Here is an 18,045-nt window from a genome sequence, read left to right as displayed (position 1 = left end):
TCTTGTCAAAACCTTTTGCTCCTTTCCCCCAACTGTCTGGGAGAAAAAACACTATTATTCTACTAAAAGTTTTGGGTATTTAACCTCACTACTCTGGGCAGAGAATGGGTGCCCCACTACTATTAATATGTGCTATCTAGTTACCCTCTCAATTCCCCTCAGTAGTATCATGAAAGTAATTATTCTCTATAAGACCTCAACTTTATGTTTAATTCCCTTCCCCCAACATATCAGTTTCATTCCTTTAAGAAAAAACATTAAAATATGTAATATGATGATGAACTTCCTCAACTAGCTACCTGCTTCTCTACCCTTCCCAGTTCCACAATTTCTTGTACCCATATTTACCTCCTTCCCTCCTGTCACTTGAGTAACCCTCTTAATTAAAATTATCCTCAGCCTTATTCTTGCAGTTGACTTCTTACCAGTCTCCAGTAGCAACTATCCTTTTCTTTCACAGCCACCTCCACTACCAATTTCTAAGCCTTCACTTCTCACTGATGGAACAGGATGCCTCTAACACACCATTCCACTGCAATTGCTTCCTTAGGACCACCAATAACCTGATGTTGAAAAACCCACAAGTACTTCTCAGGTCTCTAATGTTACTTTACTGCAGTAACCGGCATTTTTTAAGCTCCCTCCCTGAAACATTCACTTCTCTCAATTTTATGACCATACTCCTTGGGCTTGGCTTCTACCTCTCTGTAATCTTCAGTATTCTTTGCAGGTCCCTCGTACCCTGAACATTGTCCATAAAGCGTTTGTATTCACTTAGGGCCCTAATCTTCACCTTTCTACTCCACAGCCTCTCCTCTGACAAGTTCTTCTTCCTTTGCCCCACATATGGTGATGCCTTCACACCTATCTTCACTCCAGGACACCCACCCCAGTTTGAACCCAATTGTTTTTGAACATTTTTATAAGATGCATAAAATAAACTCACGTGTTTCTATCTCACCTACTCCTCCCTTTCATTATTCCTACTTTCAATGAATGGCACTTACCACAGATTCTTCATATTCATACTCTTCTCACATCTAAGCAATTACTAAGTCATGTTGGCTCTTTTTCTCTTACCTCCTTTCTCATTCTCATTGACCTATAGACATTCATCTTTCACCTGAAAAACTGCCATAAACTCACCTGTTTCCATCCATTCAACCCAGTGCTGCCAGAGTAACTTTTCTAATACCATACATAAATCTGTGTCACTTCCATGTTGAAAATGTCTGCATGACTACAGAATCCAGCAAACTCCCTTGTATAGCATATTTGTCCCATAAGACCTAGTCCATGAATATCTACACGGATCCATCTCCTACCACTCTCTTCTTTATACTTTTATTATCTAGCTTTCTCGTGTCTAAGACCTCTGCCCAACTTATCTCCTCTGCCAAAAATATACTCTCCTAACACAGCTGACTGACAAATAAATACCCTTTCATCCTTTAAGGCTCAGCCCAACTGAGATGTTTCCCCAGTTCTTCCAAGCAGACTTAGATATTCTTTGTTCGTATGCCCTCGCCAAATATATGCATTCATTAAAGGACCTATACCTGTTTAAATATTATCTCTCTTATTCTTTGAGCTCAACAAGAGCAAGATAAAATAATTTTTCATTTTTGAATACCCAATGCTTTGAGGCCACAAAAATCATCCACTTAACATTTGCTGAGTGAATAAGATTTAAAAATAACCATTCCTAATGATGAATAGGCATAGTAGGTATTTAATGTTAGTAATTCTATTAATAAAGTTAAATTTCTGACACTAAGTTACTAGAAGAATTTTTCATTATTAAAAATTTCAATAATTTAAAACAATTTATACTATTAAAATTTCACAGAGACAAAAAGCTATTTTGCTACCAGTTAAATATTTTGATAGTCAATTGAAGGTTATTTGTATAATGGTCATTTTATACAAGTGGGGGAGGTGGGTTTAAGCACCTTGCTCAAAATATTTTATTTGAATGATCATAAATTTTAAGGGCTTCACCTAGGTCCCATGATTCCCTCATAAGCCACAAATATTAAAGAGACAGAAGTTATTTTTCTACATGTATGAAAAACATAACAATTTAGCCTATTTTAACAAAAGCAACTTTTTCTTAAAAAATGACTTCCTCTAGTATTTTAATACACCAAAGAAAGTTTCTGAGATTAAGTCTCTCTAAATATCTACCTTCTAGTTTGTATTTTCTGTCGGATATTTCGAAACAATTCTATGGGAGGGAGAAAAAAACAAAACTTACCTCTGGATGAAAAAAGATTTCAGGTCCCAAAAATCTCTCATAACCAACATCAATGGAAAATTCTTTCTTTGAGATAGCATTGATTCCAGTATACTGTTTAATCCACTTTGACCCATCTGTGTCATACTTGTTAAATTCTTTTACTAAATCTGGGCAGACGTAACTATAGCGCTCCTAAAAAACAAAAAGAACAAAAGTAGCTTTTCTTCCTGTTTTAGGGAAAGTAAAAAAGGATGTCATATTTTCAGTAAACTAAAATCAAATGAAAAAAGTATCTTCAGAAAATAAAATTAGGAAATTAAGCTGAAAGAAAAATTTATGTTAAGATATTATATACATAGTACAAATAAACAGCTCATCTCCTTCAAGTATTTTCTTCATAGATAAACAGAATTAAGATCTGAGAGACTAAAGAGTCAATTTCTGCTATTTTAATGTTATTTTCTAAAATATTCATTAATTTCATCCAACATTTTGTTTCAGTAATAATAAATATTGTGATCTAGAAAGGAGAAAAAGTACACACAGAACGGCAGAATAAACAATAATTGCTATGACCACACAAATCATCTAGATCCCTAATACCTATCTGAAACAAAACTGAATATAGTCTGAGTAAATGAGCAAAGAAAGAAGTCTGAAACATAAACTACTTTATTTTGTTGCATATTTGGTTATAAGACCTACGTAAAAGTTTTCATCAAAAACATAACTGAAAAATGTTATAGGTTACAACATCCTATTTGTAATTTATGGACTCCTGACGACCAGCCTCATATTTACCTTTTTGAGAAAAGCATACTTTCCCCATATTTTTACACATCAAGCACTCTATCCAAGATAGCTACAAATATTATTATTGATGATAAAAATAGATAAAGGGAAAAAATACTAGACATGAAGAACATTTCATTATGTTATTTGAGGTCTTCTTTCTCCAAACTTTAGAAATGGGAATTACATAGAAATGGTGTTCCTTAAAAGACATTATAAAACTGAGCATCAGTCTTCCCTGGAATAGATTTAAATTCCCAGTGCTTTTTTGTTCTGTTTTAATTTCACAAATTTTCCAAAGATGTTCAAATAGTAGTAGTCACATTAACTTTTTACATATTTAATTTTTATGCCACAAACTTGTGGTAACTCTTGGCCTCCATTTCGCACTTTCTTTACTACCTAAGAAATAGTTGATTCGTTTTCATTTCCAACTTTTGAAGGGCAATGGAAGTCCTACAAATATGCAAGAAGAGGCAAATAAATTAAAGTTATTTTTGCCAAGGTAGTTCTACTTTTCAAAACATGTGAGAGACCCACTGAAATTTTTTAGTTATGCTGGCAAATAATAAATTTAAAAAGCAATACTAAGCATTTTGATAGTTTCCACAAAGTAGTGCAATAAAGACTCATATGGCAGAAAAATTAATAAAATATTTTACATAGCCTTCACATTTTTCTTCTATGTGTCATATCACTTGAGCCAGATACTGCCTCTATACTATAGCACAATCAATTAATTACATCAAAATAATTTTTACAACAAACTGTTAGTATTAAAATAAAGAATTCAGTGAAGAAACTGAGATGCAAAAACTCCATAGTGAAATATTTATTCCTAATAAGGGAATAATCACAAAAATTATGTTACAGTAATATGGTAAAGTGTTCTTCTATGTTAGTCCTCTCAAGTGTAAAACAGAGAAAATAGGCAAAGGGTTGATAATCTCAATAATTTTCTTGTAAGAATTACAGAGAAAACGTACATATAATTAAGAGTAATGATTTATAAATGGTTCACAAGATTATTTTAAGTATTACTCTTCACATAAGAATTTTACATGTACATGTTATAAATGTGATTTTAATTTTTAACTAAATTACACTTCTCTTCCATCACTGCTTTTTACCTTTACTGCCTTAGCTGTTTCCAGGGATTGTTCTGGAGGTATTCCTACTTCTCGGTCTCTCAGCAGTTGTTGAATAAAATATGTTATATCTCGTCCTGCAATTGGAATGTGTTTAATACAGCTGCCAATCACATACCCTTCCGCCTAGATGGGAGGGAAAAAAAGGTGTGAAATTTACTTGCAGTGTTTTGAAAATTAAGAAAACCTAAAAAAATGAACCACTAAAGACCAATTTCTCAAGTTAGTGTATTTATATTCTGAAGTATTGCTTTACGCCAGGAGAATTAATCTTTATTCCTCAATTGTATTCCTCATACTGTATGTTATCGTAGAATTTAAAATACTGCACAAAAATTATGAACAAGAACGACCACCAACTTAAAATTTATTCCTCCATTAACAGTTTATAACTGACTAAAATGACCCAACAACACAAATGATGAATTTCAAAAGTATCAAATGATTTAGACAGCAGACTTTACATCAGAGAGGGTATTATTTTTAAATCGTTTATAATTTCAGTAAAAAATTTAGACTGCATTGTAGAAAATTTGATCATTAACTCGCAAAGTGGCCATCATTTTCCTAATGAAGTAAGGGCCCATTTCAAAAGCCTGTGGCCTTCCATGCACCATAATGCCAAATAACTAAATTCTATAGAATAGATTCATAAATTTACTGATAAAGGTCAGAAGTATAACAAATAATATAGCAAAATTAAATTTCATTAAGAAAGAATATTAAAGACATCTTCATCTGGCCATGAAAGAATACTTGGGATTGATTGGACTTACCTTCTCAACTTAAAGCAAAAAAAGGAAAAATCATATGAAATAAAATTTTCAGCAAAGTAGGGCAGTGATCCTTTCTAAGAAAAAGGAAATAAATAAGGTGACTGCTGCCAACACCCTATCTCACCATCTGGGGAGAGTTACCAGGCAGCAATAATGGGAAGGAGCACCCAAACAGAGCCTGGTGGTCTCATCAAGTAGAATTTAGAGTTCAGAAAGACTAAAGTGACTCAAGTTTATAGGCCGCAGTGCTGGAGGGGAAGGAGCTTTTTTTTTTTTTTGAGACAGAGTCTCACTCTTGCCCAGGCTAGAGTGCCGTGGCATCAGACCAGCTCACAGGAGCCTCAAACTCCTGGTCTCAAGTGATCCTTCTGCCTCAGCCTCCCAAGTAGCTGGGACTACAGACAGGCATGCGCCACCATGCCCAGCTAATTTTTTCTATGTATTTTTGGTTGTTCAGCTAATTTCTTTCTATTTTTAGTAGAGATGGGGTCTCATTCTTGCTCAGGCTGGTCTCAAACTCCTGAGCTCAAACTCCTGACCTCAAACGATCCGCCTGCCTCAGCCTCCCAGAGTGCTAGGATTACAGGTGTGAGCCGCCACGCCTGGCCTGGAGGGGAAGGAGCTTTATAGACCGAGAGCTCTGGAGATGTGAAGACAGTTATCTACTTAGCTGGCTACTCATCAGCACATTCATGTCAGGAAATCATCAAGGCCACAGAAAAAACCTCTAGAAAAAAGTAGACAGAATAATCTCCAGAGCTCACACATGGCCAGAAACAGTTCATGTTCCCATCAGCCAGAGTTGAAAGATGTTCTCAAACACAATACATGAAAGAGTTGTCAGAAGAATATTGCCTCAATAGTAGGGACAAACGAGCCATAGACAAAAGCCTATTCTGGACCTGCGTAATAACATTTAAAAGGAGTCTCTGAGAGGATCAAACTGATTCCTAACAACTTAACTGTGTCGTAGGGAAAAAAAAAAAAAAAAAAAACCTAAAATATTTGAAGGACTCAAAAAATCCAGGACACAACAATGTAAATACATAGTACCAAATCAAAAATTATAAGCATGCAAGGAAGCAGGAAAACACAACCTTGACCAGGAGAAAAAAACAATCAATAAAGAAAGAGAAATGACAAAAATGATAGAATTAGTAGATAAGAATATTTAAGCAGTAACTATATACTCCACATGATCAAGAGGGTCAATGAGCATGAGGAAGGAAGAAATGAAAGATATAAAAAGACACAAATAAAACTTCTAAGCAGAAAAATACAGTATCTGGGGAAAAAAAAGGTAGATCGAGATTACAGCAGATTAGACAATGAAGAAAAAAAGAATAGTAAATTTGAAGACACAGCAATAAAAACTATCCAAAGTGAAAAAGGAAAAAGAAATAGGAAAAAATATGAACAGAGCATCAGTGAACTATGAAATGCTGTCAAGCAGCCTAATATACATGTTATTGGAGTCCCAAAATATAAGGAGGAAAATGAGGGACAGAAAAAATATGTAATGAAATAATGGACAAAAACTTTCCAGAGATGATGAAAACTACAAATCCATATATCCAAGAAGCTCAATGAACCCCGAGGAGAAGAAACGTGAAGAAACCTTTAGGTATGTCACGATCAAAGTGCTGAAAACCAATGAACCTGGAATAAAGAGAAAATCTTGAAGGCAGCCAAACAGATAAGAAACATACAACAGAACAAATGCAGAAATTATAGCTGACTTATTTTCAGAAACAATGTAAGCCAGGGGACAACAGAGTGACATCTAAAAGAAGAAAAAAAACTCAAAAAACAAACAAAAAAAGCTGTCTACCTAAAATTCTATACCAAGCAAAAATAACTTTCAAACATGAAGAAGAATAAAGACTTTTTCAAGAAGTGTACAAAAGTTGAAAAAATTCGTAGCCAGGAGACCAGCACTGTAAGAAATGCTAAAGGATATCATTTAGACAAACAGAAGGAAAATGATACTAGATAGAAATCTAGATTTTCAGAAAGGAATAAGAGTACCAGAATGTGAGTAAATGGTATGTGAGTAAATATAAAATAGTTTTATCTCTTTTTCAAAATCTCTTTTAAAGATGACTGACTCCTTATTATTAACTAAATTATGTCTTTTCTCCCCCCAATCCAAATTTATATGTTGAAGGCCTAACCCCTAGTATCTCAGAATGTCACTGTATTTGGAGATAGGGTCTGTAAGGAGGTAATTAAGTTAAAATGATGTCAGTAGAGTCATTTCCCCTAATCCAGAATGACTGGTGTCCTTATAAGAAAAGATTAGGGCACAGGCACGTGTACAGGGGGAAAATCATGTGAAGATACAGAAAGAAGATGGTCATCTAAAAGCCAAGGAGAGAGTCTCAGAAGAACCAACTTTGCCAAAACCTTGATCTTTGACTTTTTTTTTTGAGACAGAGTCTCACTCTATCACTGGGTAGAATGCAGTGGCGTCATCATGGCTCACTGCAACCTCAAACTCCTGAGCTCAAGTGATCCTCCCGCCTCAGCCTCCCAAATAGCTGGGACTACAAGTGTGTACCACCACTCCCAGCTAATTTTTCTGTTTTTAGTAGAAACAGGGTCTTGCTCTTGCTGAGGCTGGTTTCAAACTCCTGCCTCAGCCTCCCATAGTGTTAGGATTACAAGCGTGAGCCACCGCACCGGGCCTGATCTTTGACTTTTAACCTCTAGACCTGAGAGAAAATAAATCGTTTAGGCACCCAGTCTGCGGTACTTTATTATGGCAGTTCTAGCAAGCTAATACACTACTTACAATGAAACAAATTAATGTATTATTTAGTTTATAACACATAAAAGCAAAATGAATGGCAATGACAGCACAAAGGCTAGAAAGGAAGCATACTATTGTATAATTCTTATTTATGAAGTGGTAAAATGTTATTTGCAGTTATATGGTGAAAAGTTAAAGATGTTTACTATAAATTGTGAGCAACCACCACCAAAATATAAGCAAATGACAACAGCAAAGAGGTACAGCATAGCAAATAAGTCAACAAAGAAGATAAAATAGAATAAAAAATACTCCATTAATTCGAAAGAAGGTGAGAAAACAATGAAGAAGAATACCCATTCTTAATAATTTTACTAAAATTTATTGTTTTTCATGTTGATAACTTCTATTTGCAAATTACCTATTCTAATTTTAATTACCAAGATACTGATATTACTGCTGAGTTGTACAGATGTTCAGAAAAGACTGAAGTCAGACAGAACCAGTTTGAATCCTAGCCTTACAACCTATTATTTGGTGACCATAGGCAAGTCACTTATTTGTATTTTATTAATGAGTAAACTAAGGTACTCAAAGAATAATATAATCTTTATCACAGACTGATTTTCAGGTTTAAATTTGAATTTTAAGATGAACAATTACTTTGTGTACCACTAAGAAAAATAAGCTGCCGATCAAACTATAAAAAGCTATCAAATACTGGGCACATCTTAATTTCCAAGATTAATATACCTCCCAAGGACTGAATAAAATGTGGTTTATCCATATAATGAAATATTATTTGGCAATAAAATGAAATGAAGCACTATAAATGCTATAACATGGATGAATCTTGAAAACAGTAGGCTAAGTGAAAGCGGCCAGTCACAAAAGACCACATAGTGTATGATTCCATTTATATAAAGTGGCCAGAATAGGCAAATCTATATAAACAGAAAGAAGATTAGCGGTTGCCAGGGGCTGAAGGTATCAAGGAGAAATGGGGAGTGACTGCTAATGGATACAGAGTTTCTTTTTAGGTGATGAAAATGTTCTAAAATTGATTGTGGAGATGCATGTACTCTGTGAATATACTAAAAACCAATGAATTGTACACTCTAAATGGGTGAATTGTACAGTATGTGAATTATATATCAATAAAGCTGTCATTAAAAAATGGCAGTTATTATTAAAACTACTATGACACACCAGGAAGGTGGGGGTGGAGGGGAACTCTAATCCAAAGGGAGTCACCCTGAGGATGTAATCCTCAACAGAGGCTGCCTAATGCATTAAAAATCAGAGTGAGAATAATGAATAAATAAAAGTTTCAAAATAATTTCATCCCTTAAATTATATTCAATGTAATATAAAAATGATTTTAAAAGATAAACATTTCTATATAGACCTATTTCATAAGGGTCAGTATGAATTCTAGTAGCCATTTTGAAAAATGCTTTCTCTGACAAATAATCCATTCTGATGCATTTTTCTTAATATGTTTTACTAAATACAAACCATGATCATTAACTTGAGCTTTTTATTCAATAAAATACTCAAAGCTATTAAAGTTCCTGTGCTTATAACTGTACAAGTCTGAAATCTGTTAATTATGGATAATTATGGATAAGAGGGGCCATCAAATGGTTAACGCACACTCAACTAGAAAAAAGAACTCCATGTTTAAGAAACTGCAGATATTACAATTCATAATTTTCCTAACTGCAGGGTAAACTTATAGCACAGAAACATTTTGGAATTTGTTTATGAAATTGTAATAAGTTAAACAAAGTATAGCTGTAACTGAACAAATCACGAAATTACAGCAAATTTTTAAGGCATGCCTTTAAGGTTTTAAAAAAGCAGTATTAATTCATCTAATAAAACTTTGCCAGATGTGTTATTTCATGTCCTGTTCAGTAATTGTAAAATATCCTTACCACAGGAATGACATGAGTGACACCGTCTCCACTGTCTATTACCGTACCAGTCAACGTCCGTTCTCCTACTTGTCTTGAGGTCCAGGATGCAGCTAAGGCAAGAACAGCCTTGAATAAAAAGAAATAAGGCAGGCAAAATATAAAAACAAAGAGTTAATAGAAAAAACTAGTTTACTGGAGTACTTTATTCAATTTTAAATGTATTATCTGTGAAAAGAAAATATACAAAATTAATTTTGTATTATGCAATAAAATTGATCACTTCCTACATTTTATTAAGACAAGAGAACAGGCTTGTATTTGCTTTCAGGAGCATATTTAGAAGTACATATTTTATGAGGGCTATTTTTCTCCTAAAGCCAAAAACATGGAAGACAGCATGAAATAGTACAGTACTAACTTGCCAGAACGCAAAAGATGTTCACATGGGCTGGCCTGTTACAAACCATAATACAGGATAAAAAGTATCCGATCACCCAACCTCCAGAGTTATTCGATACCTAGACGACTAAAAACAACTATCACTCTTACAAAGATTAGCTTCAAATTTTTTAAATGCAACATGTGTTTAAGACTATGTGACACACAGAAAAGGCCATTGCACACTTCCAAATACTACTATGATTTAATTAGGAAGCAAAGTTGATAAGAATATTTTTCTATGAAAAATCTTGGTATAGCCAACATAACACAATTTTTTAAGTTGAAAACTAAGAAATTAACACAGTTTATTTTTTAAAAACTAAATTTCTTACAATCCCAGACTCAAACAAAGTATATGACTAATAATTAAAAACAGACCTAAACTGGCTTTATTTTACCTACCTGCAATATAACAGCTGACAGGGACCCAGAAATGTATCTAGGCCACCCTTCTATTTTAACACAACGACCACATAATTATTGCGAGTTACAGAACTATACAATATTTTTTGAAGGTCTTACAATGAAAAATTCCATACTGACACTAATTTAAAAAAAAAAAAACTGTTTACACTTAATTGTGAGGTATCATTCCTTTTTAGATTAAGTCTGAAACCATCATTTACAACCAGGAATTATCTTCAATCATTTTTTGCATGTCTTTTCTAAGTAGCTAAGATCCCAAACTAGAACATGTACCAGCACATCATGTTACAAAATTTTATTGACTACTGAACAACAACACAACAGAACAGAAACTAAATGATGAAGTCAAGAGCACCCAGAGGCCACTAAGGAAATCACTGCAATACCAAATTATGACTCCAAAAGAATGAAACAAAACTCTTAGTGCCATTGTTTTAAAGTAAGCACCAGACGATATCAAACGTAAGTTTATTACATTTAACATCAAAATGAGAAGCAAAGACTCACAAGTAAAAGATGAATTCCCCCAAGCACTCACTTTATTCAGATTCTAAGAATTAAAAAGGACCTCCCACTCAAGACTGAATTCCTTTTTATAAAGGAATTGACAGGTGTATGCTTATATATTTTTTAGCAATAAAGAACTTAAAAGACAGCTCATTAAATTTATAGATTACATTAAACATTAAAAAGTTCTTTGCTATCCAAGCCAAAATATTTATCCCAATAATTAGCATTTATTGGTCCTGTGTACCCTGGGGTTACAAAAACACAGTCTCATCCCAAGAAAGTACAAAGTCAGAAACACATTAGCTCACATCACAAGTAACCACTTAACTTTGAATAAGCTACCTTTAAACTTTAATTTTTTTCTCTATAAAAAATGAATAAAAATACCTATAATTAATAAGAATAATGAACTCATACACCCATAAAGCATTCGTGATATGTCAGGTATTGCATTTGTTACAGGGTTAAAAACCAAGGAGGTAAGCTCTGATCTTGAGGAGTGGGACAGATGGGAGAGAAGCTGTTCCATACGGAGACGTGCACAAATTAAGTACAATAAAATAGTACAGATATTTATGATATACAGGATTCAGAGGGGCACAAAGGAGAGGTGGTCCAACATACCTAAAAGTAAGTCAACCAAAAAGACTATGACAAATGACATAAAGAATGTTACAAGGATAAATGAACATGTATGTAATGTTCCTGGCATGGAGTAAGCATTCAATAAATACTAGTTCCCTTTTTCTGTCCTATGAAAGCCCTTGAAATTTCCAAAGATCATTCATTAATTTACTTCCTTTAACAATTCTCTTTTTCTAAGTATCTCCATCTTCTATAATATTATTTCTAAGTTAACAATTCAGGAGAGAAGTATGATATACTTGGACATTATGTTTAAGCCTTTGCAAGGGAAAAAAAAGAAAAAAATTATATGTTTTAGCAGCAAATTAAACCAGATTAACTTTAAGAGTCAAGCTTAAATAAACATCAACTTGCTTACCTGTACAGCAATGTACAAGCCTGGAACATTGAAAGACTCAAACATTATTTCAGCAGTATATTCCCTGTTTTCTGGAGTATTCAGTGGAGGTTCAGTCTATTGAATTGAAAAACATTTTAAATAGATAATATCAGATTATTTTGATAACTTCATAGACAATTTTAAATGAGAAAGAATTTACTTCAAACTCTGTATTTAAAATGCATTAAACTTACAGGTAGAAAGATAGACACTAAGACCAAAGGAAAACTATAAAGAATTCAAACGGATCTATACATATATGAATACAATATGGTCATTCACATAAAAAAAGTAAAGAAACTGAATCCCTATTTCATACCACTCATATGGATTAAACATTGAGAAGAAATGAAGAGGGAGAGAGGAAAGGAGTAAAGGAGGGAAGGAAAAGGTGATCCAGTGAATAATCCTATAAACATGGTAATGACAGACCTCCAGATAAACACCAATGGTATGCTTTTAGCAGGATATGTCTGGTCTGTGCAGGATTATAATAAATAAGCCAAAATTCCACAAAGTTAATAGCATCACTTCCTAGAAAATGTTATACTAAGTTTTAACTGTTACTGAGTATAAAATAGAGATGTTCACACTGTTCTCTTCTGTTTAAGTTATGTGGCTACATATATCACTTAGAAACCTCATAGATTTAAGTCTGGGCCAGAATACACTCTAATGAGGCAAGAAAGGGCCTGGGGAACAGCACTCCAATCCTGGACTTCATGTTTCCCCTATGTCTCATGATCGCTTAAATCATTTAAATTATTATAGCTTGACACTAGCTAAGACCTCTGATTCTTATGAGTTTGATTTCACAACCCAAACCTTTGTGGTATCTCAAATACTTAAATGTCAAGGCAAAATTTTTTTTTTTTTTTTTTTGAGACAGAGTCTCACTCTTTTTGCCTGGGCTAGAGTGAGTGCCGTGGCGTCAGCCTAGCTGACAGCAACCTCACACTCCTGGGCTCAAGCAATCCTTCTGCCTCAGCTTCCCGAGTAGCTGGGACTACAGGCATGCGCCAACATGCCCAGCTAATTTTTTCTATATATTTTTAGTTGTTCGATTAATTTCTTTCTATTTTTAGTAGAGACGGGGTCTTGCTCTTGCTCAGGCTGGTCTCGAACTCCTGAGCTCAAACAATCCGCCCGCCTCGGCCTCCCAGAGTGCTAGGATTACAGGCGTGAGCCACCGCGCCCGGCCAAAACTTTTTTAAATGTAAGAAATAGAGAAGAATTATCTTTTTGACATTAAGGTAAGCAATGATTCCTTAAATTTAAAGAAGGAAAAGAGTGATAAAACTTGAATTCATTACAAATTAAGTCATTATCATTATTATTATTATTTCAAAAGACACCATAAGAAAGTAAACCGAGCAGGAGTAGACTTTTTTCCATATATAATAAAACCTGTAACAGCTAAACTCCCTACTGTGTTTAAACTTATTTAGAACAGTTCAAGAACTATTTTCAAAAGTTTAGAGATAATTTAGTGATAGGTACGTACAAAATTAAATTAAAAAGCCAAGGCAGTCAAATTATAAGCTCCAAGAAAATCAGGAGTTCTACATAAAATATAATCAGATGACCTCACAAAGGAAAATATATAAATAGCTAATAATAATTTATAAATAGTACATGAAAAAATGTTCAACATCATTAGTCATTAGGAAAGTGCAAACTAAAAGCAAAAGAGAAATCTTACACATCCATTAGAATGGCTAAAATTACACAGAATGACACACCAAATGCTGGACAGAATGTATAGCAACCACACTATTAAGGCATTATTGGTGGGTACGTAAAAAGGTATAACTCCTTGGGAAAAGTTCTCAGTTTCCTACAAAACCAATCGTGTGCCTACCCTATGACACAGCAATTCCATATCTATATATTTAGACAAGAGAAATGAAAACGTATGTCCACAAAAAGACTTGTACAAGAATGTTCACAACGGCCAAACTATTTATAATAGTTAAAAACTAGAAATAGCCCAGGTGATCATCAACAGGAAAATGGATAAAGTGAGGCATATTCATGCAATGGAATACTCAACAAATCACTGGTATATGCAACAACATGGATAAATCTCAAGATTATGCTGAGTGAAAAAAGTTTTACCAAAAAGCACATCTTGCATGATTCCATTTATATGCAACACATATACAGGCAAAACAGAGGTTGCCTATAAGGAATGGGGTCAGAGATTTAAAAAAAAAAAAGCATAAGAAAACTTTCCAGACTGATAGTAATGTTCTACATCTTAATAAGGGTTTAGGTCACACAGATGGACACATCTGTCAAAACCAAAGGTTGAACAAACAAATCATGCATCCTGTAGGCCAAATCTGGCCCATTGCCTGTTTTTATAAATAAAATTTTATTGGAACACAGCCATACCTATTAATTTTTGTCTATGGCTACTTTCATGCTACAAAAGCACAGTTGAGTAGCTGTGACAGGGACCCAATAAGTTCTCATTAAGTTTCTTAAGAGACCATATCACCTACAAAGCCAAAAATATTTGCTATATGGTCCTTTAGAGAGTTTGCCAATACCTGGTCAAAATCCACAGAATGGTTCAGATCTGTGATTTCACAGTATATACATTTTACATAAAAAGAATAATCACAGACAAATGATGAACTCTAACTGATAATACACATGCTGAAGAATTTAGGAGTCAAATGACTCCCACCTGCAACTCATTTTGAAGTGATTCAAAAAAAGAAATGGCAGATGGATAGATGCCATAAAGCAAGCATAGTAAAATGTTAATTGTTGTGGATATATGGGTGTCCACCGCAAAGTTCTTTCAACTTTATGGTCCAATCACAAATAATATTTATAAATCACCTTAATAAAATATAGAATATTGATTTAACTGAAAATTGTGATTTATTTATAACGCAAAGAAAGGAAAAGAATAGGCATTTTGTGTCAAGAGAGAAAGATTAAAAAAGAAAAAAAAAGGAAATCTTCATTTTTCCTACTAGGAAGTTAGTAAAGAGTGCCTAATATTTTAAAAAACAGTAAGAAATAGAAGAAACATTATTTAAGTTTATGAGATTACTACCAAGGAAAACTTTTTTAAAAACTGAAAATGTTTGCTTCTGGGGAATATGATTCAAGGGTCGGGAGAGATGAGAAAGGACAGTGCTATATTTTTTGTTTTAAGTCTTATAAAGGCATTTGAATTTTTAAGCTATGAACATGCACTGCTTTAATAAAAAGGAAAAAAAGGAAAAAGCTTAAAAATGAAATTATATTGTATTTTTGTTACTAAGGATTACCAATGAAATGATAATCAGGCTAATTATTAAAATAAAAAAGGAAAATGCCACAGGTTTCTAACTTTTTTCTGAACATTACTTACTACTCCTATCATACAGATTACATATTAATTATCAAAAGCACTTAGGTGCTTATACTTTGGTATTCTGACATACTACTCTACTGTAGCCATAACAAGATGGTCTTAGAGATGATACGGCTTTGGAACAACATCTTTTAGAAATATGACAATTTAATAAACAATATACCCTAGTGAGTACAGATGTGATAAAAATATTCTCATTAAGTTTCTTCTAAAATTTCCTCAGTGAAATTATAACTTGTACTTACCAAAAGAAAATAATGGTCTTCAGGTTCTGCCCTTAAATATTTAAAAATCACTTGCTCCATAAACCTTTCCATCAAGTCCCAATCTTCAACTATACCATGGCGGATTGGCCACTATTAAACAAACAAGAAAACACAAATTAAATTTTATTAATATCAAAAATAAATAAAATAAGAAAAAAACTACCCAAGGAATATCAGATCATTAGTGGATATTAGATGAGGATACATTTTCTTAGGTGTTATAATGATACTGTAGATCCTTTAAAAATGCATACTTAAGGCTGGGTGCAGTGGCTCACGCCTGTAATCCTAGCACTCTGGGAGGCTGAGGCGGGAGGATCACTTGAGGCCAGGAGTTTGAGACCAGCCTATGCAAGAGCAAGACACTGTCTCTACAAAAAATACAAAAATTAAATGGGTGTGGTGGCTGGTGCCTGTAGTCCCAGCTACTTGGGAGGCTGAGGCAGGAGGATCGCTTGAGGCCAGGAGTTCAAGGTTGCAGTGAGCTGTGATGAGGTCACTGTACTCTAGCCTGGGCGACACAGTGAGATCCTGTCTCAAAAAAAAAAAAAAAAAATGCATACTTAAACACTTAGAGATAAATGATATTACTTCTACAACATACTGTTAGATGGTTCAATAAGAAATATAAAGTGAATATGTCAAAATGTTAAAAAATTATTAAATCTAGATAGAAGGACATTGTGCTAGTCTTTCTAGATTTCTGAAACCTTTGTAATTATGGGAAAACTTAGCCCATTAAAATTAAGCCTAAAGAATTATAATTCATCACAGTTTCCTTAATTTTTAATTTATTAGCTCAGCAAATGTTTGTTGTGTACTGAATATAAAAAATACAATTGCTAAGTATATAGCTAGAACAAACATAAAAATCAAGCATGTAAAATTGTATAAGAAAAGTTGTATACATTTGTATAGAATCATGCTTCAAAACTGTGCTCCAAGAGTCCTGCTATAGTTTGGATGTGGTTTGCTTCCACCAAAACTCATGCTGAAATTGAACTGCCAGTGTAACAGTACTGAGAGATGGTAGGACCTTTAAGAGGTGATCAGGCCATTAAGTGGAATTAATGCAGCTCTCAGCAGAACTCAGTTAATTCCCCAAGGAGTTCAGAGTAGACTGTTACAAAGTGAGGCTGCCCCTTGTTTTCTGTCCTTTTCTGCTCCTTCCTCCCCACCATGTCATGAAGCAGCACAAGGCCCTCAACAGAAGCCGATCACATGTGGCTGCCTCATCTTGGACTTCTCAGCCTCCAGAAACATAAACCAAAATAAACCTCTTTTCTTTATAAATTACCTAGTCTCAGATATTCTGTTATAGCAACATAAAACGGACTAAGACTGCACCCCAGTGTACTCCAGCAAATTCAAAAGGATGTCACAAAGTATTTTAAATTTTCCGGGGACATACAATTATTCTCAACCATCAGTTGGACACTGCATGATCTACAAGTCAAGGTAGTTCCATGTCAACATTAGATCATACTATATTCCTTTCGATGATATCATTTCTTTGAGAAACTGGGTTGCTAGCAGTTGCTGTGATAAGAATCAAGTATCACACAAAACAAAATCCAGGCCAGGCATGGTGGCACACGCCTGCAGTCCTAGGTACTTGGGAGGCTGAGGAAAGAGCATCACTTGAGCTCAGGAGTTTGAGGCTGCAATGAGCTATAATGGCACCACTATACTCCACCCTGGATGACAGAGTGAGACTCTATCTCGGGGGAAAAAAAAAAGAATCCATATAAAATAAGAAATGAGGGTGGCAATGTCTAAGCTGATTCAAGGTTTGAGAAGCTGTGTGGTGCCTAACAGGCATAAGCATCCTAATAGTAACTGTGATTATTTAACAATGAATTCTTGTATTTTCCATTTAAGTGTCTTATTTTTCCAAATGGCTAAGTTGCTTGAGCCTAGTACTTAACTAACAGAACTGTTAGACATTTCTTTTGATCTAGGCAGCACTGTGAAAAATGTTACTGAGGCATTAAAGGCACTGAGAAAATTTGTGAACCTCTGCAACATAATAGTTTCATGAACACAGTACATATTCAATACCTAGGGTTAAATGAAATAATGAATGAACTATAAATATCTTGTAGTATTAATCCCTAACATCCACCTCTTACTATAGCTTCCTCAATACTTTTTAAGGCATTATACTTATAAAATGACTTCTACTCCCCAGTTTGCTTTAGGGAAGAAAAAAATGTATTTTACTATTATCATTCATTTTATAGTACTATTAGAAGTTTACAAATTTAAATGTTCTCAGTGTTATTTATTCATTAATTGTTACTATATATCTACTGTGAACCACTGGCACAAATGCTAGGGACATGGACATCCTGCTCACAAGAAACTCAGTCT

At 34.0% G+C, this 18,045-nt stretch overlaps 1 protein-coding gene across 3 annotated transcripts in view; it reads right to left on the bottom strand.

The window, feature by feature from the left end:
* ACTR3 (ARP3 actin-related protein 3 homolog (yeast)) overlaps nucleotides 1-18,045 on the bottom strand; it is a 67,674-nt gene that overhangs the window by 14,487 nt on the left and 35,142 nt on the right. For all 3 annotated transcript variants that reach the window (XM_012650522.1, XM_012650524.1, XM_012650523.1), the window contains 5 exons: nucleotides 15,652-15,762; nucleotides 12,010-12,105; nucleotides 9,648-9,755; nucleotides 4,162-4,305; nucleotides 2,258-2,431 (listed from right to left, as the gene is read on the bottom strand). In XM_012650522.1, coding sequence (XP_012505976.1) covers nucleotides 2,258-2,431; nucleotides 4,162-4,305; nucleotides 9,648-9,755; nucleotides 12,010-12,105; nucleotides 15,652-15,762 — 633 coding nt within the window. The remainder of the gene's footprint in view (nucleotides 1-2,257; nucleotides 2,432-4,161; nucleotides 4,306-9,647; nucleotides 9,756-12,009; nucleotides 12,106-15,651; nucleotides 15,763-18,045) is intronic.

This window comes from Propithecus coquereli, unplaced genomic scaffold (genome assembly GCF_000956105.1).
Source record: "Propithecus coquereli isolate 6110/MARCELLA unplaced genomic scaffold, Pcoq_1.0 Scaffold33, whole genome shotgun sequence".
Classification (NCBI taxonomy): domain Eukaryota; kingdom Metazoa; phylum Chordata; class Mammalia; order Primates; family Indriidae; genus Propithecus; species Propithecus coquereli.
This window is presented reverse-complemented; position numbering and strand designations above follow the sequence as displayed.